General features: G+C 36.8%; 1 protein-coding gene across 15 annotated transcripts in view; it reads right to left on the bottom strand.

The window, feature by feature from the left end:
* Positions 1-25,493, bottom strand: part of FRYL (FRY like transcription coactivator) — a 245,305-nt gene that overhangs the window by 149,338 nt on the left and 70,474 nt on the right. For 2 of the 15 annotated variants that reach the window (XM_023638119.2, XM_023638122.2), the window contains exon 1: positions 9,531-9,733. The exons of 12 other annotated variants lie outside the window; for them this stretch is intronic. In XM_023638119.2, coding sequence (XP_023493887.2) covers positions 9,531-9,603 — 73 coding nt within the window. In that variant the 5' untranslated portion in view covers positions 9,604-9,733. Of the gene's footprint in view, positions 1-9,530; positions 9,779-25,493 lie in introns of those variants that run through there. One more of the 15 variants, XM_023638127.2, reaches the window with a different exon arrangement.

Here is a 25,493-nt window from a genome sequence, read left to right as displayed (position 1 = left end):
AACACAACACGATGCTCAGAGAAATGCAATGACCACCTAAGTACAGTCCAGTAGGCTGGACAAAAGGATGAGTATTTTGGCCCCTATAGAAAAGCAACACAGATACAAATTTCTTTGATGTTTAGGCTCTCCGTGTGACTTTCTGATTACAATTTAGCTTTGTATGACCTACCCCACAAGGAGAGCAAAGGAGGGTCTGCCAGCTCTAGCATTAACATTCACTTGGCATATCACTCATTGTAAATTAGTAAATTGGCAAACATAGAAGCTTGTCCCTGTCAGACTGTTGATTATGATTCCACCCCTGGAAAAAGATTTCATATCCACTCTCAGCATTCTGGCAAAGTCAAGTTTTCTGACCTGATTCCAGTCTTTGCTGGCCTTCTCAGGCAATTCCTCAAATCAAAATCAAACTCTTTGGAGTGAGGCCCAGGCATCTGTATGTTTTTGAAAACTCCCCAATATGACTCTAATGTGCAGCAAGGGCTAAGAACCACGGCCTTACACTACTCTTCTAAAGTGGAAGAGTTGGTTCTATACAATGATTTTATTTAAAACTAAGTCTGACCACTAAAAAGTTTCAAAAACATCATAAATAAGGAAACCCATTTATATAATACCACAAATAATATCCATCAAGCAACTCAGAGAGAGTTAAACAAATGCATGTCAGGGGCAAAACTCTAGGAAGCAAAGTGAAGGATCAATAAAACAATTCAAAGACCTAATTTTAAAAAATCATACAGGGTTTTCCCAGTTCACACTAGAAATCTTGATAAACTGATTTTTCTCTCCGGTTTCAGTCACTTGACTTTATTCACTGTCTGCGCCCCAAACCACATACCTTGGCGCCCTGTCAACTCTCTGCCTTTGGTTATGCATGATTACAAAGGGTGAAATTTCAATGACGTAAACTTTGGAACCACTATTGATTCTTCCCTGTGCCTTATATTCTATACCTAGCCTAGCCATCAAAGTCCATCACTGCTGAAAGTAATCCCCATTCTTCTTTCTGCATAGCTAAATTTTAAGTTCCAATCCTATTAACAGTCTATGTAGACTCCTGAAAAATATTCCTTCATAGTTATCCCTGCCTCTTAGCAGAGGAAACAACTTTACACAGCAGCCAAAGCAATTACTTTCCATTTGAACCCTTTCTATTTGAACCTTACTAGGCCCTATACATCAACCCAGGGCCATACACTGCCTTTGTACTCTGCATAGGAACACACTGCTAACCTTATCTTCAAGATGATTACTAAAGCTGTTTTTTTGGAATCATCATTTTCTTTTCTTCCATAGTCTCCCTACAATAAGAATGACTCACTCATATACTGCTCCAAAATTTTATGTGAAGCTTTTTCTTTTTTTAACTTCATCTTCTTTTTGTTTTTTAAAGGCTATTTTTTTAGTTCTAGGTTCACAGCAAAACTGAGAGGAAGGTACAGCAATATCCCATATACCACACATGGACACATGTTGCCACACATGCACAGCCTCTCTCATTATCTACATCTGCCAACAGAGTGGTACATTTGTTACAAATGATGAACTTGCATTGACGCATCATTATCACCCAAAGTCCACAGTTTACATTAGGATTCACTCTTTGTGTTGTAAATTCTATGAGTTTGAACAAATGTATCCATCATTATAGTATCACACAGAGAAGTTTCATTGCCCTAAAAATCCTCCTTCTCCCTAGCCCCTGGCAAGCACTCATCTTTTTACTGTCTCCATAGTTTTGTCTCTTCCAGAATGTCATATTGTTGGAATTAAATAGTATGTAGCCTTTTCAAACTGGCTTATTTCACTTAGTAACCAGCGTTTAAGTTTCCTACAAGTCTTTTCATGGCTTGATAGCTCATTTCATTTTAGCACTGAATACTATTCCATTGTCGGGATGCACCACATTTATTTATCCATTTACCTACTGAAGCACCTCTTGGTTTCTTCCAAGTTTTGATAATTATGAATAAAGCTGGTGGAAACATCAGTGAAGCCTTTTTTAAACAAAAAAGATCCATTTAATGCATCTAATATAAATCTGTATTTTGTTATTATGTTATACTGTTACTATATTACATGTTGATGGATATTAAGTCATTCTTCATTTTTTATGAATGCCTTTGCTAACTAGTTTCTGTATCACATGTCAATAAATATAACTGAAAATTCAGCTTCTAAAACAATTCATATGATTTTCTACTATGAACTACCATCACATTTACAATTCATCATCTTCTAGTAAAAACAGGTCTGACAGTTTGGAATTTGGCTTCTACAGCCTTTCCCATTCAAACGAATTTCTCTTTAATTCTCTTTTTGTAAAAACCCTTAAAACTTTACTCATTTTAGAAAATTTTTTTTAAATTGGGAAATAGCATGCTTAATGAAAACCAACTAGTAGACTCAAAATGAAATTGTGAGAAATCCCACTGAACAAGCAACATCCTGTTGACATCATGCATTAACAGGTGATTAGAAGGAGAAATAATTGAGAACACAGCCTATTCCATCCTGCAAAACGCTAGTAAACTATGTCCTATCAATGGGTCAGAGAGACTATAAGCATAGCTACTTCCAGAAAGGAAGTCTAAGAGCGTGGCCAGTAGTGGAACAAGCCAGAACTCAATGACATGGGGCCTAACCAGGATAATAGGCCAGACACCTGTCAGGTGTCATATTTAAAATATTCAGCTATCAGTACAGAGGACAATCAGAACAGCTTCTGGCTGTAAATACCAGTACAGTCATAAGGATGCATAATGGCTGAATATCAGCAATGTTGGAGATAACGAGAAAGCCAGTAATGAGAGCAGAAAATGGTATCTAAAGAGCATGACAAAAGGTAAAATCTTGGATCTTGGATCAGGAAGACCCAAGAAAGAACAGATATGCCAGCAAACAGATATATAATGTAAAGTCTAAGGACAGGAAATATGTGGACATGCAGTTGGAGAGGCAGGTTTAATAAATTAGGCCAAAACTTGTAGTGAGCTTGGGCTGACGTGGAGTCGTCTGGACTGGTGAGCTAGGGCTCTCCCAATCTCCCCATCTTAGTGCAGGTTAGGACCCAGGGCCTGACAGAAGACTGAGTCTACACATGACTACGACAGAAGGACAAAAGGGGAGGGGTTATGACATCAAGATTTATGAAACAGTGTGTCTGAAACTTACCATAGATATTACACCGATCTTTTTGAATACTCTCAGACACCTAAGAACACTGTGACCCTCTGTTAGATTTTCCTGATTTTGAATTTTCTCACATTATTAAACAATGTGTCTTTATTCTAATATTTACCAATAAAAAATTTTAAAACAAATCATGAAACCAAATACTTAATGAGTTAGACAATCAGCTGTACATCTCACAACACAAAATGTTTAGTTTTGAAGATGAAATGTCTCTTTGGTCAAATGAGGTACACCTAGCTGAACGAGTTAGAATATTAAAATATATATATATATATATATATATATATATATATGGATAAAGCAGGCTTGTGATTCCTAATTCAATGATATCCGGAGCTGGGAACTCCAAATTCAGGGACCATCACAGAGTTCACACTGTTCACGTAACAGCACTATGAGTTGGCTTCCTTGTCCAGCTTCATATCCTAAAGTGGACAGATCTCTCTGGGGGATGAGAGGGTATTCTTGGCAATGAGCAGGAGGTGATTCTTTTCCACTACGACTCATGTTAACTCTCAATGGATGCATCTCTGAAATTAACGTCAATGAGAACATAAATTTCTCTACCAAATCCATTCTATGAAAACCTAGTTAAAAATTTCCTTCACCTCCCATATTTAACCGAGGACCTATTATTCCCACCTCTTAAATATTTCCCATATCCATAATTAAATGAGTTAATATTCTGTAAAGCACTTAAAAGAGTAGCTAGCCATGTGGTAGGCATTACATACAAGTTTGCTAAATTAATAAATAACATTTCTCCATTTGTTCAACTTTCATCTCCAATCTGGTCCACTGCAACAGCATCCCAACTCATCTCCCTGCAGACACTGTACTGCTGTCTCGTCCCTTCTCTCTGCCTCATCCCATGAAAAATGAAAGCCTGTCAACTACTGTCACAAAGTCCAGCAATGGTTCCCCATGTATTTTAGGTTTAAGACCAAAATCCATAACAAGGCCCTCAAAATTCCACAAAGACTGTCCCCTGCCTACCTTTCCAGCTCATTCCCTCCCTCCTTCCAGGCCTCTCTGTTCCAGCCAAACTGGCCACACTTCCTCCAGCCTCCAGCGCATGACATCCTTTCTTTTCTGCCCATCCACCCTCCCCTCAAACTGTTAACTATTTCTTCCTTCGTACTTTTATGAAGTATCACCAGGTCAGGGAAACCTTTAAATTGAAATATGAAGGATTAAAGTAAGTTAGCTAAAGAATTTGAGTGGGTTTTTGGGGGGGGGGGGAGGGGGTATTCTCAGCACACTTTAACTTACCTGAGCCCCAATTTTCTCTTCTATGAAAACAGCAATTTATCAACTGATTAATGGATAGACAAAATGTGGTATATCCATACAATGGAATATTACTGAGCCCATGAAAAGTAATGAAGTGCCAATACTTACTAAAAATGGATGAACCTTGGAAATAGGATAAGTGAAAGAAAACAGTTACAAAGAAACACCTATAGTATGATTCCATTTATACGGAATGCCCAGAATAGACAAATCCATAGAGACAGAAAACAAATTTATGAGTATGAGGGCTCTTTTTGGGGTGATGAAAATGTCTGAAAATTTGAGAGTGGTGATAGCTGTACAACTCTGTGAGTACACTAAAAACTACTGAATTGTACACTTTAAAAGGATGGATTTTATGGTGTGTAACTTATATCACAATAAATCTATTTTTAAAAAGCAGCAGTAATCTGGGGCTGGCCCCGTGGCCGAGTGGTTAAGTTCGCGCGCTCCGCTGCAGGCGGCCCAGTGTTTCATTGGTTCAAATCCTGGGCGCGGACATGGCACTGCTCATCAGACCATGCTGAGGCAGCGTCCCACATGCCACAACTGGAAGAGCCCACAACGAAGAATACACAACTATGTACCGGGGGGCTTTGGGGAGAAAAAGGAAAAAATAAAATCTTTAAAAAAAAAAAAAAAAAAGCAGCAGTAATAGTATTCCTTAGATTTTCATGATGATTACATGAGATTTAATAATTGTATTGTGTATCTGATTGTACACATGCACATGTACAACATGTACTTACCACAATACTCAACCCATAAGTACTTGAGTAAATGCTAAGTATTATATTAATCAAATAACTCAGACTTTAACAGAAATTTATAAAAATGCTTAATTGTGCTTTTTAGGGTTGGCTTTTTACCATTTTTGCAATCCAGGAAAAACATCTCTGAGGTTTAAAAAGTCTGTTTGTGAATTTTTTGCATTGTTTAAAAATCCAAGAAATTTATGCAAATTTAGTTTCTTAACATACCATATCTTATTCACATTTTAATTTATAAAATCATAGTTAAAATAAGTCAATTTACCTCTTCTAGTTCTGATAAAAACCGAATTCTTTGAAACACTAGTTGTCAAAAAATTATATACGCAAAATAACTTCTATAAATATGTTTATTAGAGGTATGATATTAATAAATGCATCTGTGATCATAATTAACATTGCAGATATAGAACTGGATAGTTCTCAGTACTGAACCTTGTCGTCTCACCAATTTTAGGGAACTAAGCCAATCTTTTAAAGGATAACATCCTTACTACACAGCTGGTTTAACAGAATGTTCCTGATCCCGTTTTTAAAAGAAGTAATGCCTAAAACTGTTGGCACAAAGATAAAATCCTGAATTTAGGCCATATGAATGTCACTTCATTGTTGTTACTGAAAGACAGAAGCTCAACTATAATCAAACTTCAGCAGCACTGCAACAACATTCTGCCAGCTAAGCAGGCCTTGAAACCAGAGGGCCTCTAGCGATTAATACACTGTCAAATGTGGCATTTAACATTAATACAAATCAGGAAAAATCTATCTTATAAACATGAAACATTATTATATTTAATGATAAAGAATAATACACATTGCTATTGTTATGTTCAATGACAAAAACCAGATTTCTTTTTTCTTTTTCCTTTTTTTCTTTAGGAGGGTAGGGGCCTCCCAAAATTTGAAATATATAACTTATTTAATGGAAAACTTATTTTCCATTTTATTTCTTTTTACAAAGGCTATTAATAAACCAGGTTTTTCTCTGTTCTTCCCAAGAAATTCACTGAAGAGAATTTAATGAAACATTAATTCTTTTGAAATCACTAAGGTATTTATACATTCCTGCTTCAGGAACTATTCCCCTGAGAGACATCACTAGAACAATAATAATCACATACTATAAGAGGGGTCATATATTTAACCTCCTACCTTCTTTCCAATTATTAATCTATTCCAACAAAAATGACTGCATCCCTAAGTTTTACCTTAGTTGCCTGCACATTTCCCGAAACTTGATGAAGCATCAAGTATATAAAGATGAACAAACACACCATCAATCTATGCCCTCCAAGAGCTTACACTCAAGTAGCAGAGAAAGACACGAACAGGGGGATAAGAACAATGATACAACGATGTTTAAAGTGAAGGACAGAGCAGACGAAGCATTTAGTATCTGGCTGACTCAAGAAAGGATGGGTCTTCAAACACAAGTAAGAGTTCATTGAGAAGCAGACAACGGGAGGAGGAGGGTAGGGGGTGCATTCTAGGCAAAGGTAGCAACAAATAGAAAGGCACCAACAAATATAAAGGCACCACATGCTCTAGGAACGGGGTAAGTATGGCGAGAGAGGAGACTGAAAAATGAGCAAGGGTACATGATGAAAGGCTTCATCATACGGGGGATAGAAGGACTGTTAAGTAAGGAAGGGAGAGACTTTAAGAGCAGATGTTTAGAAGGAACCCTTGGCAGCAACGTGGAAGATCCAAACAGGACAAAAAGAAACTATGGCACTAATCCAGGTGATAATGAAAAGAGAGAGGTCTGAACCAAGGCAAGTTAAGTGGCTCTGGCAACAGAAGGCAGGAGAGACTTAGGAAATTTTAGAAGGTAGAATGCCAAGTCTTGGTAAATGACTGAAAGGGGTGGGATGTGGGGTCCAGGGGTGAGACAGGGGTGCTGACCCACCCCTGGTTTCTGGCTCAGGGAGACTGGATGGCAGTACTGCCTGCCACCAAGGAGAACATCCTACCATTCGAAACAGAACTCAAACAGATTCCTTTCCCTCTAAGTCTTCTCTGTCCCCTGTGGTTCAATGATTCCTTCCATCTCTGTACACTCTGTTCTTTTCCTGTGTAACAGTTACTTGGTAAGTCATAACGTATATGCAACATCTCTCATTTAACTTCCTTACTGTTAACTTTTTATGTATATTTACCCTCTGACTAAACTAGAAGCTCCTTATGTGCAAAGGTCACATCTATTTGTTACAGCACAGTACCTGCTCAATAAATGTTCGCTGATTCAAGTGTTGGAATCATGGAAACATCCCTAGGAAGAGACAGATAACTCCTTAACTGCCCCTTTCTGAGCTCTTAGAAATATTTCAATCCTCTCTCTCTCTTTTTTAAATACAATAGGGCTAAGTGAAGACCTAGAAAGACACCCACAGACGCCGGGGAAAGAAAAACATTCTCCCACTTTTCAGAGCGAGGGCAGACGTGGTTAGGGACTCACTGAACAGTAAGACTTATCATTTCTTTTCAGTATTAACCTACCGCTGTACGACTGTAAAAATGCCTTCAAGAGATTTGTACTATGAATACCCAAGGGCAATGGGATTCCCACAAACTCAATCATTATATTACTAACAGCTAACAACAAAGGCTTCACAAACATCTGTTTTTGGTTCACTCCTGGATTCAGGGAATATGATTACACGAGATTTGGCTGTGGCTGGTTATAGGGTTCAGGGAATGACATGTAGAAATGTTTAAATGGTCACAAAACAACCACATAGTTCACAAGTATCTAAGCAAACTAAGTTTTTACAAGACAAACTGCTATGATATAATCTAATACATTGTTCCTCTATAGGAACCCATTAATTATAGCCTCATTCTCACTATAAAACTCTCTTACTGTTTAAAAAAATGTACACGATGAGGATGGGGGAAGGAAGGAGAAGGAGGGGGAGGGAGGAAGTAAAGATGGATTAGAACCCATAGTCTAGTTTATTTTAGTAAAAATGTATTCTAGAATACCCTTTTAAGTAGTAAAAGTATTTAATTTAAATTAGTCAGTAATTATAATTCTCCCAATATTTTAACTATGTATATTCACTTAGAAACTTTCCTAGAACTAAGACAATTTTCTGCCATCTGGCACAACAATATCTCCATATGGAAGAATTACTTACAGATCAAAAATAAAAGACATGCAGAGATTGTAAATGCAGTAAATTTGGCATAATACAACTCTCCTCTAATTATAATCTATAAGGCTTTATCTTAAGAGGTCTTTTTCCCCCATATCAACATTTGGTCTCTTATATTATTTGCTTATAAAACAAAACTACACTAAATAAATATTTGGGTAAGGAGTTAACTGGAAAAAATTAAATTTAGTCTCTCATATTTTATTCATTACTTTGCTCAGGCACTGGCAGCACAGTTGGGAGCAAGAACAAGTGGGTTCTAATTCTAGTTCTTTGCCACCGTATGACCTTGGAAAAGTCACATTTTTTTCTATATTTCAATTTTCTTGGGCAAAACAGATACTATAAGAGAATCTTTGTTTACTTCATTAGTTTAGTATCATATTACTAAGATAATTTCAGCAAAAAAAAAAAAAAAAAAAAAACACAAAAAACCCAGCTATGGTAATAAATAATTTCCATTAAGTGCTTTGAGATCTTCAGAGAAAAGTACCATTGGAAATTACTGGAAATACAGAAGAAAATCAATATTTCTGCCAAATCCACATATTAGGAAAGGAGTTAAAATAATGGCTCAATGATATTAGTTTTGTTGACTTACTTCAACTTTGAAACATAAGTATATCATCCTGAATGTTCTTTATCATACAGAAAATTACTCATTGTAACTTCAATGACAGGAATAGGGGAAAGATATGATTGTTATATTAAATCATCTGATGTCTTAAGATAACTGATGTTGCTTCAAACAAACATTTCATGCTAACAGAACTGTGGAATAGTACTGGTATCAGATAACCCTGCAGACATCAGAGTCTATTTGTCATCTTTTTCCCCCATTTTTGACCAATGGAGAGAAACTTTTCCAGAATGACACAAATTAACAAGAAAACTAAGGCTAGTCAAAGAATATTTAACTACCAATATTACAACTGTCCTGTGTGTGCACATCTAGATTTTCTATCTTACTAACTGCCATTCAGGAAAAGAATTCTTCATGTTATTTTTAACAGCTTTTATTCTATTCGGATTGGTCTAAAGAACTAGCATGCAAGGAATGGTAACGATCATAGCTCAGCATTTCTCCCATTTAGGCATGTATACTTACAGCTGCTGCTCCAGGACTTTAACAAGGACTTTATGCTAATTTCAAAAAACACAGAATCCTGTAGACTCAACATTGTGTCTCAATTGGCTGCAATAGCAGCAGCAGCAGCAGCAGCAGCAGCAGCAGCAGTAGCAGCAGCAACGGATTTGTTGATCTATCTCCCCGGCCGCTGTCCCTTCTCTTCTCACAGGCAGCAGAGTTTTGGCCCACAGTGCCTTGGCTTCATTACCATGCAGTCTCGCAGTGACGCACAACTATAGTGGAAACGCTGCTGAATGCAGATGAACTATCCAGTTGAATAAAGGCTTACGAGTTTATTCTAAGTGTCCTGAAGGACACCCTCACCTTTCTTTATGGAGACATACACGTGGCCGCAATGATCTTCTCTAAGTCCGTGTTATCAGTTTTGATGAGCTGTGTCTCCAACTGCTTTCAGTGTAGTCACTACTGCTAGTAAACAGACAAGGGTAGAGCTCTGCCCTCGGATGCCAACTTTTCTCATTAGCTAAGGACCTTAGAAATACAAAATGAATTTGGATCTAGCATAAAGTCTTTAAATCTCTTCCTGTAAAAGCTGACCAAAAAAAAAAAAATCGGTGGCATTTATCACACTCCAACATCAGTTTTTTCCTAGATGATTTTAGTAGTAAATTCTCTCCACTGCTCTACACACCCAGGCAGTGAGCAGTGACTCTCAGCATGCTTACGATGATGCAGAGGCCACTGCCTCACTTAACCCACCGGAGAGAACGCTGGCTAATGGAATGAAAAGATGATGTAATGAACACCATGGCTGAGCCTCCATCAGCCCTCTAAAACTGCTCAGCTCAGGACAAAGTTTCCTCTGCTGAATGCAACTTATTCAAAAGAGAGAACTCTATTATAATAATGAGATTATTATAAAACATAGGGTCTTCTATTCTTAATAAAGTGCATGATTCCCCTGAAAGCCTTACAGTCAGAAAAGTCAATGAAAAGCGAGAAATCCTCTGGTCAAATAAAATGCACATTTTTAAAACTTTACTCTATAGAAACTATTTTAAAACTGAAAACTGACACTATTAAAAGCCTAACTGCTCTTCAAAATAGTAGAAAAATTTCATAATCAAACACAGCCAGTATTATTTCATGTTATATCAGAGGAAAAATGTCTTGACCTCATAATTAGTTTACTGTGACTTTGAAGGTCAGCGAGGTATGTGTTTTCCATACGTGGTAATACATTTGTATTCATCCATCTATACTACTGTATCCTTTAAATACTCTAAGTAATAAATAAATTCAGTGATCAAAGTCATAACCAAATAAATTTACTCATAGCCAAATGGCTAGGCACTGTATTAAAAGCTAAAAGGGAAAAAAAGAAAAAAAAGCTAGAAGAACTTCCTTCCATACTCAAGTATCATATACTAAGGGAAAAAGATAATTGTACTCCATAAGACATATTCAGAATAACAGTATTGTTCAGTGAGTGTCATTTCAAGCTTGTATTTTTTCATAGTGGTCCAAGAAATTTGGAATGAATCTGGGCTATTCCTATTCCTGAACAGGCCCAAAACCTAAATTCAAGCCAGAGCTGCAAGGCTAACCACAGAGAACCTCAATACTACAACCCCATTGTTTGAGTGCATCTTCTTGATCAGAGACATCTCAGGATAAGTTGAGAGCAGGGTTTCCCCTGGTCCAATGGAACACAAACGCCTCAAGGTGTCGCATGAACAAAGGGCATTCCACAGTCCCAAAATACTACCTATTACATGCCATTCTTGTACATTACCAATGTATGTCAACAAGCAAAAGGCTCTGAGTTGTACACAAAGTGGTTTGATTTTTCTTTTTAATTAAAGTATATCTCAAAGTGATTTGACAATACAATCCTCGTTTCATCAAACAGCTGTCAGCAGATTCAGGGAATAAGCTGATCGAGACCCAAACAAACTACACCATTAAATGCCAAGACTCAGAACTGAATCATGTCAGCAAGCAGACAAGTTCGGAGGCATATGCCCAGATATTCTGCCACATTTTTTCTACCCCTATTGAGCTAAGTCTTTTAGTCTCACACAAATCTTAAAAGTTACTTAATACTATTTGGCTACAATGTCCCACCAAAGTAACCAAGCTTCATTCCTAGCAAACCTTCATAAACGACAACAAGCAAAACTACCTGTCATACAGAACGTCAGAGTAGGATAACCTTTTTGGGTGTGGGTGTGGGGGTTAAATAATAGGTGACTTTCTCACAATCTTAAAAAAAAAAAAAAAAAGGTTTTCTTCTGTTTGTTTTCTCTACATAGACCTAAAAGAATAAATCAGAACCTAAAGTTTCTATTCTATCGAACCAGTCTGTTACTATGTATATACAGCCAAAGCAAATCAACAATTTCTTTGGGACTTAGATGCATAGAATTAATTTCAGGGCTGATTTTGGAATTTTACACCAGGTCTTTCTTGTAGACAGAGGGTGAGCAAACGTAGCATTTTCCATTTTTATGGAAAATAATTCAATAGGCCCATGTGTGCAGGGCCTGGGCTCTGAACTTTATTCCACAATATAAAGAATAAAATAAGCAGTGTTACTATTCCAACTATTAATCACAGCTTTCACAAAGGTTAATGGAATTAGGTATTTCCTTTCTAACCTTTCCTAAACTTTTATCACCCAAATCGCTAAAGTGAGTAACCAGGAGACATAGGCACCCAACGATCCTTTTAGAAGATCGAGGCAGAGCTCCCTTGTATTCTGAATCTTTTCTCAATCCCTCAATTACTAAACATATTTTTAAATTACACAAATAATACTCCTACCATTCTTCAAGTGAGTTCTCTATCCTTAACCTTTCAATTAATCACAGAAACAAACGCATAGCGTGGAGTTCCCTGCAAGCTTGCCAAAAGACCAGTCTAAATGTCAGTCTTCTATTTTATTCTTTCTATAAATTCAGAATTCTCCAAGTTGTGTCACACATATATATTTTTTGGTCTCATCACCTTAAAAAGATAGCCACAGAAATCATTTCTCAATGGCATATCCTTGGCAAAGCAGAAACATCTATTCTGGATAATTTCCTTCAACTATATTCCTCTCCATCTTTTAGATTAATGTAATATATTGAAGAATGCTTTTAAAATGATAAGATTTAGAATATTTTTAAGAAATTCACAATTTCACTATTGTCAGCCTTTGCTGAGGTCCTCCCGGCATGGGCCAGCTACCATACAGCACTGGGCACAAAAGATGACTGTGGCAGTTCTCTCGCCCTCACGGAGTTAGAAAGTAGGTTTCCCTCTTTCTTTTCATCAGTTTCCATTTAATTCTATGCCCTTTCCTCTGGCATTTTAAGGATTCATGGAATTAGTTACTTGCTTTACATTTCTAAGTAGAAGGGAGATAGAGGTACATTCTAATACACCAAAAGAATGTGTACCAGGAAAAATTCTCAGTAAATCTTACAAAAATATTGCCATTTAGATATAGGATCCAAACAAAATGTTCCTCAATATATAATAAAGTTTGGATTCAACTGAAAATATACAACACAATTCACTGGAATTTAATGTTCCACCTACCCAAAAGGAAATGAAAGTCTTCAATTATTAAAATTCTTAGGAAGAATGCAAATATATGGATTATTCCTCATATTAACACCTTTTTAAATAACGCAAAAATTATTAAACTGGTATCTAAAACAATCAGAAGATGGAAAAGAATAGACACCGGGCAAGTTTTTCGATAGAAAATGTCAAATATCCTGTCACTCCTAGAACCTTCTGTAGTCCCACAGATTTCAGCCTCTTCAAAAAGGCCTATCTTTTCCGGAGTTTAGCAAAGAGATAGAAAGGTTTTAGGTATGGAAGGAAAGATGCTCTCAAGTCTGTTAGGTAATTAACACCACACATGAAATACAAAAAAAATAATAATAGTTGTAAAAATCACTTTGTATTTTGCTTTGAAACCTTATTAAATAATGTAACAGATATTAACACAGTAACTATCTATAATCATATCAATAGTTAACATTTACTTCTTACTGCAATTACTTTACTTACTTCTTCCCATATTTCCCAAATTTTCTACAGTGAATTGTTTTAACATTTAAAAAGGAAGCAGAGCTGCTTGGAGAAATGGCTGATTCTAGATCTGGAGCATGGAACCCATAAGATAAATCTAGAGTATCTGGTGGTGCCAGAAAGCAGGAAAGGGCTCAAAAAACAAATAATGTGGGGATGTCAAAGAGATACAGGAGCCAACTGAAGGAGCTGCCAATGGCCAAAGCTAACAACTTGAGCAACAAAATAAACAACGTAGTTTTGGAATATAACCCAGAGTATATAATAAATATCCATGAGTCTATACTGATATAAATAAATGATTAAATAAATAAATAAGGGAGAAGAGACAAATCTCACATTGTACAGAAAAGAGTTAACCTAGTAGGCCTGACTGGTATCCTTTGAAAGGCCTGCTTACAAGATGGGCCCTTGGCTAGCACCTAAGAACTTAGATTTTAAGAGGGTCCCACCACCCCTAGAATTACTAAGAGTGGCTTACTATGCCTAAACTGTTGCTACAAAGAATATTTTTACTGCTGAACATCTGCTTTCCTTCGGGGAGTCTAAAATTTGAGTATGTGCCAGGCAGGGGGTACCTATGTGATCAGCCCCAATAAAAATCCCGGGCGTTGAATGTCTAACAAGCTTCCCTGGTTGGTAAGATTTTATCTGTGGTTTGCAGCTCCCTGCAGGGGAATCAATTGCAAGGGAACCCCCTCCATGATGCTACTGAAAGACACTGAAAGCTTGCAGCAGGTTTCCCCTGGATTTCGCCCCACATGCCTTTTACACTTTGCTGATTATGCTTAGCATCCTTCAGCTGTAATGAATCATAGCTATGAGTATAACTATATGCTGTGTCCTGTGAGTCATTCTAACAGATCATTAAATGCGATGATGGTCTTGGGGACCTCTGACACATCTTCAGACGAATTCCAAATAATTTATGTAGATACTTCACCCTCAAGAGTGAGGAGCAATACTTCTCAACATTTCAAAGTGTGGGCTACACTTGCGACTCCCTTCCAAAAGGTACTGTATAGAAAGCAGGGCGGAAAGAGTAATCTTACTGTGGAAAAATCTGACAAACACTACTTCAGCCAGGAGATCAAGGTTAACATTATCAGTAATAAATCAAGAGTATATGTTCTTGATACGATATGATGAAAATGGCACTTTACCTCTGTGTTTTTCCTCCCCAAAACCCATAACCCCAGTCTAACCATGAAAAAAAATCACATAAACTCAAACTGAACAATCTACAAAATACCCAACCAATACTTCTGAACACTATCAAGGTCATCACAAACAAGGAAAATTTGGGAAACTATTACAATGAATACCCAGTGCATTCTGTAGATACTCCACAAAGGTCACGCCTTATTAGTGGAACTAAAAGCTACTTTAAATCCTCCTTAACATAGCTTCAAAGGATCCAAAACAAGCCTCAAATGATTAAGCTATCTACAAGTAACTGCCTTCCCCAAACAAAGAACAACACTCTTCAAAAGAATGTAACAAAATTCAGCTCTCAACAACTGTGTCACATATACAGTGGCATCCAATTAAAAATTACTAGACATGTCAAGAAGCAGAAAAATGTGGCCTATAAAATCAGTCAATAGAGCAGATCTAGAAATGATGGAGATGATGGAATTAGCTATGGGCTCTTAAAAAAACTATTATAAATATGCTCAAGGACTTAAAGGAAAAAATAAACAAAATGAGAAGAAAATAGAAGGTACAAAAATAGAATATAAAAATAGACTCAAACAGAACTTTGAGGGATAAAATATACAATATCTAAGTCACTGGGTGGGAACAAGAGAAGATTAGATTCTGCAGAAGAAAAGGTCAGTAAACTTGGAGAAATGGAAATAGTAACTCTCCAAAGTGAAGCACAGAAGACAAAACAAGGGGAAAAAATGCACAAAGTCTCAGTGACCTTTGGAACAACATCAAATGACCTAACATATGTGTAACTGGAATCTCAGAGGAGTGAACATAAAACACTATTTGAAGAAATAATGATCAAAAATTTTCTAAAATTGATGGACTATGAACCCACAAATCCAAAACTCTCATTAAACCTCAATCAAGAATAACACACAGATTAAACCATGGGACGAGAAACAAAGGAAACTGAAGAAAACCGGAAAACAAGACACAAAATGGTAGTGGTAGGTCCCCACGTCTCAATAATCACTCTAAATGTAAATGGATTGAACTCCCCAATCAAAAGACACAGAGTGGCAGGATGGATCAAAGAACAAGATCCAACAATATGCTGCCTCCAGGAAACACACCTCAGCCCCAAAGACAAACACAGACTCAGAGTGAAGGGATGGAGAACAATACTCCAAGCTAATAATGAACAAAAGAAAGCAGGTGTCGCTATACTAATATCAGACAAGGTAGATTTCAAAGCAAAACAGATAAAGAAAGACAAAGAGGGACAGTATATAATGATAAAAGGGACTCTCCACCAAGAAGACATAACACTTATAAATATATACGCACCCAACACAGGAGCACCAAAATTTGTAAAGCAACTCTTAATAGAACTAAAAGAAGACATCAACAACAATACAATAATAGTAGGGGGCCTCAACACACCATTAACACCAATGGACAGAACATCCAGACAGAAAATCAACAAGGAAATAATAGAATTAAATGAAAAATTAGACCAGATGGACTTAATAGATATATATAGAACACTTCATCCAAAAACAGCAGGTTACACATTCTTCTCAAGTGCACATGGAACATTCTCAAGGATTGACCATATTTTGGGAACCAAAGCAAACATCAATAAATACAAGAGAGTTGAAATAATATCAAGCATCTTTTCTGATCATAACGCTATTAAACTAGAAATCAACTACAAGAAAAAAGCAGAGAAAGGTGCAAAAATGTGGAGACTAAACAACACGCTTCTCAACAAACAATGGATCATTGAAGAAATTAAAGAAGAAATCAAATATTATCTGGAGACAAATGAAAATGAGAACACGACATACCAAATCATTTGGGATGCAGCAAAAGCAGTCCTAAGAGGGAAATTCATCGCAATACAGGCTCACCTCACTAAACAAGAAAAAGCTCACGTAAGCAACCTCAAACGACACCTAACAGAACTAGAAAAAGAAGAACAAACAAGGCCCAGAGTCAGTAGAAGGAGGGAAATAATAAAAATAAGAGCAGAAATAAACGATATTGAAACAAAAAAGACAATAGAAAGGATCAATGAAACAAAGAGTTGGTTCTTCGAAAGAATTAACAAAATTGACAAACCCCTAGCCAGACTCACCAAGAAAAGAAGAGAGAAATCGCAAATTAATAAAATCAGGAATGACAGAGGAGAAATCACAACAGATACCAATGAAATACAAGAGATCATAAGAGAATACTATGAAAAACTATATGCCAACAAATTGAACAACCTGGAAGAAATGGACAAATTCCTAGACTCCTACAATCTCCCCAAACTGAATCAGGAAGAAATGGAGAATCTGAATAGACCAATCACAAGTAAGGAAATAGAAACGGTAATCAAAAACCTCCCCAAAAACAAGAGTCCAGGACCAGACGGCTTCTCTGGAGAATTCTACCAAACATTCAAAGAAGACTTAATACCTATTCTCCTCAAACTGTTCCAGAAAATTGAGAAAGATGGAGAACTCCCTAACACATTCTATGAAGCCAACATCACTCTGATCCCCAAACCTGACAAGGACAACACAAAGAAGGAGAACTACAGGCCGATATCACTGATGAACATAGATGCAAAAATCCTCAACAAAATTTTGGCAAACCGATTACAGCAATACATCAAAAAGATTATACACCATGATCAAGTGGGATTTATACCAGGGACACAGGGATGGTTCAACATCCGCAAGTCAATCAACGTGATACACTACATTAACAAAATGAAAACCAAAAACCACATGATCATCTCAATAGATGCAGAGAAAGCATTCGACAAGATCCAACACCCATTTATGATAAAAACCCTCAGTAAAATGGGTATAGATGGAAAGTACCTCAACATAATAAAGGCCATATATGATAGACCCACAGCCAACATCATACTCAATGGACAAAAGCTGAAAGCCATCCCTCTGAGGACAGGAACAAGACAAGGGTGCCCACTTTCACCACTCCTATTCAACATAGTTCTGGAGGTGCTGGCCAGAGCAATTCGGCAGGAAAAAGAAATAAAAGGAATCCAAATAGGTAACGAAGAAGTAAAACTCTCGTTGTTGGCAGACGACATGATCTTATACATAGAAAACCCCAAAGAATCCACAGAAAAACTATTAGAAATAATCAACAACTACAGCAAAGTAGCAGGGTATAAAATTAACGTGCATAAATCAGTAGCATTTCTATACACTAACAATAAACTAACAGAAAAAGAACTCAAGAACTCTATCCCATTCACAATCGCAACGAAAAGAATAAAATACCTTGGGATAAACTTAACCAAGGAAGTGAAGGATCTATACAATGAAAACTACAAGACTTTCTTGAAAGAAATAGGCGATGACATAAAGAGATGGAAAAACATTCCTTGCACATGGATTGGAAGAATAAACATAGTTAAAATGTCCATACTACCTAAAGCAATATACAGGTTCAATGCTATCCCAATCAGAATCCCAAGAACATTCTTCACAGAAATTGAACAAACAATCCTAAAATTCATATGGGGCAACAAAAGACCGCGAATTGCTAAAGCAATCCTGAGCAAGAAAAACAAAGCCGGCGGAATCACAATCCCCGATTTCAAAACATACTACAAAGCTACAGTGATCAAAACAGCATGGTACTGGTACAAAAACAGGTCCACAGATCAATGGAACAGAATTGAAAGCCCAGAGATAAAACCACACATCTATGGACAGCTAATCTTCGACAAAGGAGCAGAGGGCCTACAATGGAGAAAAGAAAGTCTCTTCAACAAATGGTGCTGGGAAAACTGGACAGCCACATGCAAAAGATTGAAAATTGACCATTCTTTTTCACCACACACCAAAATAAACTCAAAATGGATCAAAGACCTAAAGATTAGGCCTGAGACAATAAGTCTTTTGGAAGAGAATATAGGCAGTACACTCTTTGACATCAGTTTCAAAAGAATCTTTTCGGACACTGTAACTCCTCAGTTGAGGGAAACAATAGAAAGAATAAACAAATGGGACTTCATCAGACTAAAGAGCTTCTTCAAGGCAAGGGAAAACAGGATTGAAACAAAAAAACAGCTCACTAATTGGGAAAAAATATTTACAAGCCACTTATCCGACAAAGGGTTAATCTCCATAATATACAAAGAACTCACACTGCTTAACAACAAAAAAACAAACAACCCGATCAAAAAATGGGCAGAGGACATGAACAGACATTTCTCAAAAGAAGATATGAATATGGCCAATAGACACATGAAAAGATGTTCATCATCGCTAATCATCAGGGAAATGCAAATCAAAACTACACTAAGATATCACCTTACCCCCGTTAGATTGGCAAAAACATCCAAAACCAAGAACGACAAATGTTGGAGAGGTTGTGGAGAAAGAGGAACCCTCATACACTGTTGGTGGGAATGCAAACTGGTACAGCCACTATGGAAAACAGTATGGAGATTTCTCAAAAAGTTAAAAATAGAAATACCCTATGACCCAGCCATCCCATTACTGGGTATCTATCCTAAGAACCTGATATCAGATATCTCAAGAGTCCGTTGCACCCCTATGTTCATCGCAGCATTATTTACAATAGCCAAGACGTGGAACCAGCCTACATGCCCAGAAACTGATGATTGGATAAAGAAGATGTGGTATATATACACAATGGAATACTACTCAGCCATAAAAAAAGACGAAATTGGCCCATTCACAACAATGTGGATGGACCTCGAGGGCATTATGTTAAGCGAAATAAGTCAGTCAGAGAAAGACGAACTCTATATGACTCCACTCATAGGTGGAAATTAGCATATTGATAAGGAGATCTGATCGGTGGTTACCAGGGAAAAGGGGGGCTGGGGGGAGGGTACGGAGGGGGAAGTGGTGTACCCACAACATGACTAACAAAAATGTACAACTGAAATCTCACAAGGTTGTAATCTATCATAACATTAATAAAAAAAAAAAAAAAAAAAAAAAGAATAACACACATACCAAGGCACATCATAATCAAACTACTGCAAACCAATAACAAAGAGAAAATCTTAAAGGCAGTCAAAGAAAATGATTCATTACATACAGAGGAGCAAAGATAAAAAATAAACACAGATGTTTAATCTGAAACTATACAACACAGAAGTTGGAATGACGGCACTGAAAAGCTTAAACACAAAACTGATGACCTATAATTCTATATACAGTGAAAATATGTTGCAAAGATATGAGCAAAAAATTTTCCAAGACACATAAAAGCTGAAAGAATTTGTCACCAATGGATCTGCATACAAAAAATGTTAAAGAAAGTTCTTCGGCAGAAAGAAAATTATACAAGATGAAAACTTGAATCCACACAAACAATGAAGAGTGCCAGAACTGACAGATTTGCAGGTGAGAAGAGGACCTTTTATTTCTCATTTTAAATTTTAAGTTAATTGATTGCTTAAAGCAAAGTGGTTAACAATGTACTGTCAGGTTTATAACACATGTAGAAATAAAACATTTGACTACAATAGCACAAACGATGAAGGGGAGAAAGATAAGTATAACGTTTCAGGTTCTTAGATTATAAATGAAATCATATGCTATTATTTGAAAGTAGACAGTGATAAGTTGAAATTCATTTTGTAAACCCTAAAGCAACTAGTTTAAAAAAGAGAGAGATAATAAGCCAATAAAAGAATAAATTAGAATACTAGAAAATATACAATTAATTCAAGAGAAAGCAAGGAAAGAGAGGAAAAAAGAAAACACAACAGATGCGACAAATAGGAAATATAAGCAAGACAGATTTAAACCCAACCATGTCACTAGTTACATTAAATATAAATGGTCTAAACACCATGTGGAGCATCATGCCAGGTGCTAAAGGACAATTTAGTGAATAAAACAGATCTTTTTGCCCTTGGAAAGGTTAGGATCCAAAGGTGGAGATAAAAAGTGTGCTTGTGGGGGGCGGGTGTCCCCATATATATACATGCAAATATAAAATTACAAATTGTGATTAAATGCTGTGAAGGTAATAAAGGGGGTATAGTGAAAGAGAAAAACCAGATGAGGCCCTACGGACAAAGGGTGATCAGGGATGGCCACCCTGAGGGAACACTATCAAATTGAAATCTGTTCAGCAGTGGATCTTCTTTTGAAGAATCAATCTTTTTTTTTTTTTCCTGAGGAAGATTACCCTTGAGCTAACATCTGCTGCCAATCCTCCTCTTTTCTTTTGCTTGAGAACAATTAGCCCTGAGCTAACATCTGTCCCAATCTTCTTCTTCTTTATATGTGGGTTGCCATCAAAGTGTGGCTGACTAGTGGTGTAGGTCCATGCCCAGGATCTGAACCCACAAACCCAGGCCATCAAAGCAGAGCATGCAGAACTTAACCACTGTGCCATTGAGGGGAGGAGGAAGGGCGGAGGACGACGGCTGAAGAATGAATATGTTTAATCCCCAAAAGGAAAATAGATTAAAATCAAAGTAACTCTGGCTGACCAGGGTTAGAGCACCAGAGTCCTACCCACTTGGCTCAGGAGATTCTCAAAGAACCCCTGAAATATCCACAAGGCTCCAAGAAACATTGAAGTTGATAACTGGATGCTGTAGAAAAGTTTGATCAGGAACAAGGTCAGACAGACCACTTGATTGGTTAGCTGGAGAATGGACTTGAGGAGAACACAACGGAAGTCAATGGGCTATTTAAATTGCTGAGGTGAGTGATAATCAAGAAAAAAATAAATAGTATACTTAGAATAATTTGGTAAAAGGCAATAAGGATGGGAATAAGAAGACAGATCTCAATTTTTCCTAATAGATACCTCTTGATGTATTTGGCAACTAAATGGATAGAAAAAAGTAAAGCTGAAATACTCAAAAGTGACCCCTAGGCTTAGGTGACTGGGTGGACAGAATTATTAAATATGGAATAGCCAGGTGTAGGTAACACGAAGAAGAGTTTTGGCTACATAAATCTAAAGTACAAACGAGAGTCAGGACTAGAGATAAGAGGAGGACAAAGAGACAGAAGAGAAGGAGATGGACAACGAGTCCCACGAGCTCTCCAGCTGTCTTCTCCCTTTATTGGGGGGAAAAATTAAATTTACTTTTTTAAGCACTTGCTAACCAACAATAACCACAAATTAATGGATTCAGCTGACCTGAAGGAAAATAAAACAAACAAAAAAGAGACAATAATTCAAATAGAGCAAATGAAATAAGCAAGCGAGCAATGAGGAGAATCTGCTCCTGAAAGACACAGACTAGAATTCCATCCAGACTTCTGGATGGAAAGATTTCAGGTCACGTCCAAATTAACTACTGATTTTAGAAGTATAAATCAAGTTTCTGAATTAATGGTCATAGCTATAAAAGGGTTTCTAATAAAGGTAAGTTTTATAAAAATGTCGCAGATTAGACCAATGCATCAATATATTCACAAATTAGCAACATAAAACCAGTAGAGAAGCATTTTAACCAAGCTCTCTAATTTTGGGAGTGGTTACCTATGCAGCAATTACATTACTTGGGTATGCCACAAGGTACAATTACTGTTACCTTCCTGACACAGGATATTTATTAATAGCCCAACTTGTTCTTAGCTATTGGTTTAAGTTCTTTTTATATATTTCACACATAAAACAAAAAAAATTTTTTCCTCTGCTTAAAATGAAGCAATCCAGACCCTGTAATCATACTTTCTTCTTTGCCCTCACAAACCAAACCAATTTGCTGTAATTTGGCGCAGTGCTAAGATATTATTATTTCTTGAATGAGAAAAGAAAATCTGCTGTTTCTGAATATATTTAAAATTGATTCTTGAGATCCTAAGAACTCGAGACATCAGAAATTATTTTTAATTGCTTGAAATAATTTTTGAAGGTACCGTTATTCAAAAGGGGACTAGTTTTTGGATTTGTATTTTTACAACACACACAATGCATATTCACCACCCCAAAAGAAACTGGAATTGCTAATACTAGGATACTTTCATTGTCAATACACACAGACAGACGGAACTGAGAAGGAAAGGGTATATGCATTACCATTGGTCAATCCTAATGGGAAAGAATAGGTAAAATTCTATGAAGCATGAAGAGGTTGAATATACAATGTATTGTCCACAGCAGGACTTTTTTGAGCACTATTAACAACAGGCCAGAACAGAGATGTAAACCATCAACTGTCCAGGGTCCATGGAGACCTTTGGTTAACTTATCCCTGAAGCACCCATCACAAAGTAAAGGCTCACTATTTCCTGCCAACACCTGCCTTTCTGGATTTTTCCAACATTGTCAGTAGCATAATAAATTTTCAACCAACTAGAGGTTTTTATTGTAGAGCCACCTCTGATATGACTCTTAGTTTTAAAACAAAAGGGTAAGTCAGCAAGGCTGTAATAAAGTATAAAAGGAAGACCCTAAGTCAGGAAAGGAAAGAAAGCATCAATAAGCTGCAGAGGTAACCAACTGTAAAGACCAAAATCACACTTAGGAAGTAGGGTACCAGTAGTGTCAGGAAGAAAAGACGAAGAGATTGTTCAGTAGAATTCAATGGGCAAGCCCAAAACACAGGAAAATGTTTATGCATGGTGAAGCTTAATCATAATGTACTATATTAAAAGTAAACTGAAAGGAGCTACCTGCATAATCTTAACATTCCTTAAAGGCCCACCCTAAACCTAGCAATAAAACCTCTAGGTCATTCTTATGCACATTAAACTTTAAGAAGAGCTACTTTCAAATTATACTAATATAAAAATATCACTATCTTGTTTATGTCATTTTTCGCATACATCTATACCTATACTTATTTAAAAAGAGAGACTGGGAAAATTCAGAAGCCTAAGAAATAGTAAAGAGAAATTTTCTGTATTCCTTACAAAGAACTTTTCAGAGTTCTTTAGAGTGTCTTTATCTTGTAGACTAGAAATATATACCAACTTACATTTCATCTTGAGAAGAGTATAAGAAATTATCAGACAGCTTACATAACCTTAAACAATTCACTCTTTAGAAACAGAAAAATCTATCAAAAGTCTAAGTGAAAGAAGAATTTAGAATTTAGGTAGGGTGACTATAATTTACATCTGTAATATTTAAAACTATTTGGATTGTTCATCTTTAACAGTTTAAATGAATAAATCAATCATGGCATGTTCCCTTTGCTGATACAGAAGTTAGAAAAATATAATACTTAAAAGACAGATTGACCCTCATCTTGATTGCCAGCTTTCTACAAAGAATTACTTGAGATTGTCTAGGTTACTTCTACAGCTAATTTATTCTTCTAAACAAACAAAAAAAACCGACTAGGCTTAATAAATTTTACGATTAAAGTAAGGCAGTGTGTATTCTATCCGCTTGTGTGGCAGGATAGGGTGACAGGGACGGGTAAAGGTATGGCCTAGTGGACAATGAGTTCCATTGTGGAGATGTCCATAAAACATAACGATGGAAGAAAGCAACCATTTCAGAACTCCACATCAGGATACTGTACTGAAGACAAACAGGAAATGTGATAAGCCAACAATTGTTATCTTTAAAGAATAAACCATCTGGCCTTCCACAAACAGTCACAGAATCACATATTTTTTCTTAACTGGAGAGTCTGTGATGATAACATCATCCCTTCAATTTTAGATGAGACATCTCAAGCCCAGGGAGAATAAGTAATATCGTTAGATCCCAAATAAAAGCAATAAATATTTATTGAACATCTACTACAGATAAAACACTATTCTAAGAGTTATAGAAAATATAAATAAGTATAATATTGGATCCCATCTTCGAAGCTTCCATTCTCTGCTTCCCAGGTAAGATACCCGCATGAAGCTCTCTGATGTCAGCAAAATTCTTTTCCATATTCTAGGTTGGGGTTGGAACCCTTTGGTCCAGAGGCCAAATCTGGTTCATCACTTGTTTTTTACATAGAGTTGTGCTGGACGTGGCCACAGACATTCATTCATGTACCATCTAGGCAACTTTTGCTCTACGAAATCAGAGCTGACTAATTGTGACAGAAACTTGTGGCCTGCAAAGCCAAAAACATTTACTACCCGGCCCTTTACAGAAAAAGTTTGTTAACCTCTGTTCTAGATCATTATTTGCTCAATATGAGGGGTTTTTTTTCTTTTTTCATTTTGAAACTAATGGAAAGGTGATTTTGCCTCCAAACCACTGCCCACCGCCTACTGTAGTAGATGGTTTTGAAGGAAAAGTCAGTGGGCTAAATATGGCAACTGACAGCAGCTCTCAGCAACAAAACTTGCTCTGGCACATACAGGACAAGAATGAAAGGACTGAGGACTCTAACATTCAACAAAAATTTACCAACTGCTCAGTAAGTGCCTGCCATTGGGCTAAGTTCTGGGGCTACCCACATAAAGAAGAACAACTCAGTTCTCAAAGAACTCACTATCTCGTAAACTCATTATCCAGTAGAAGAAACAATCCCTTTATATCAAAAATAGAAGCTAGTGGACAATGAGTTAGAGTCCTGACACACAGAATAATTAACTAAGGTTGGGAGTGGGGGAAATTATTCAACCCCAAAGAGCGTCACACAGAGACTTCTGCTCCCCCTGCAGAGTTCCAGTTGCAGGAATTCACCAGGATTGGAAGCTTGTAACTACCTATCGTTGCCTCAACCCAAAGGCTACTACTTGTACACAGGTGGAGTTGACCCTTGGACTGTACGTTGCTTCCTGAATTCTTTTTATAGCACGT

Source organism: Equus caballus, chromosome 3 (genome assembly GCF_041296265.1).
Source record: "Equus caballus isolate H_3958 breed thoroughbred chromosome 3, TB-T2T, whole genome shotgun sequence".
NCBI lineage: Eukaryota > Metazoa > Chordata > Mammalia > Perissodactyla > Equidae > Equus > Equus caballus.
The sequence above is the reverse complement of the archived record's forward strand: the minus strand, read 5'-3'. Positions and strand labels throughout refer to the sequence as shown.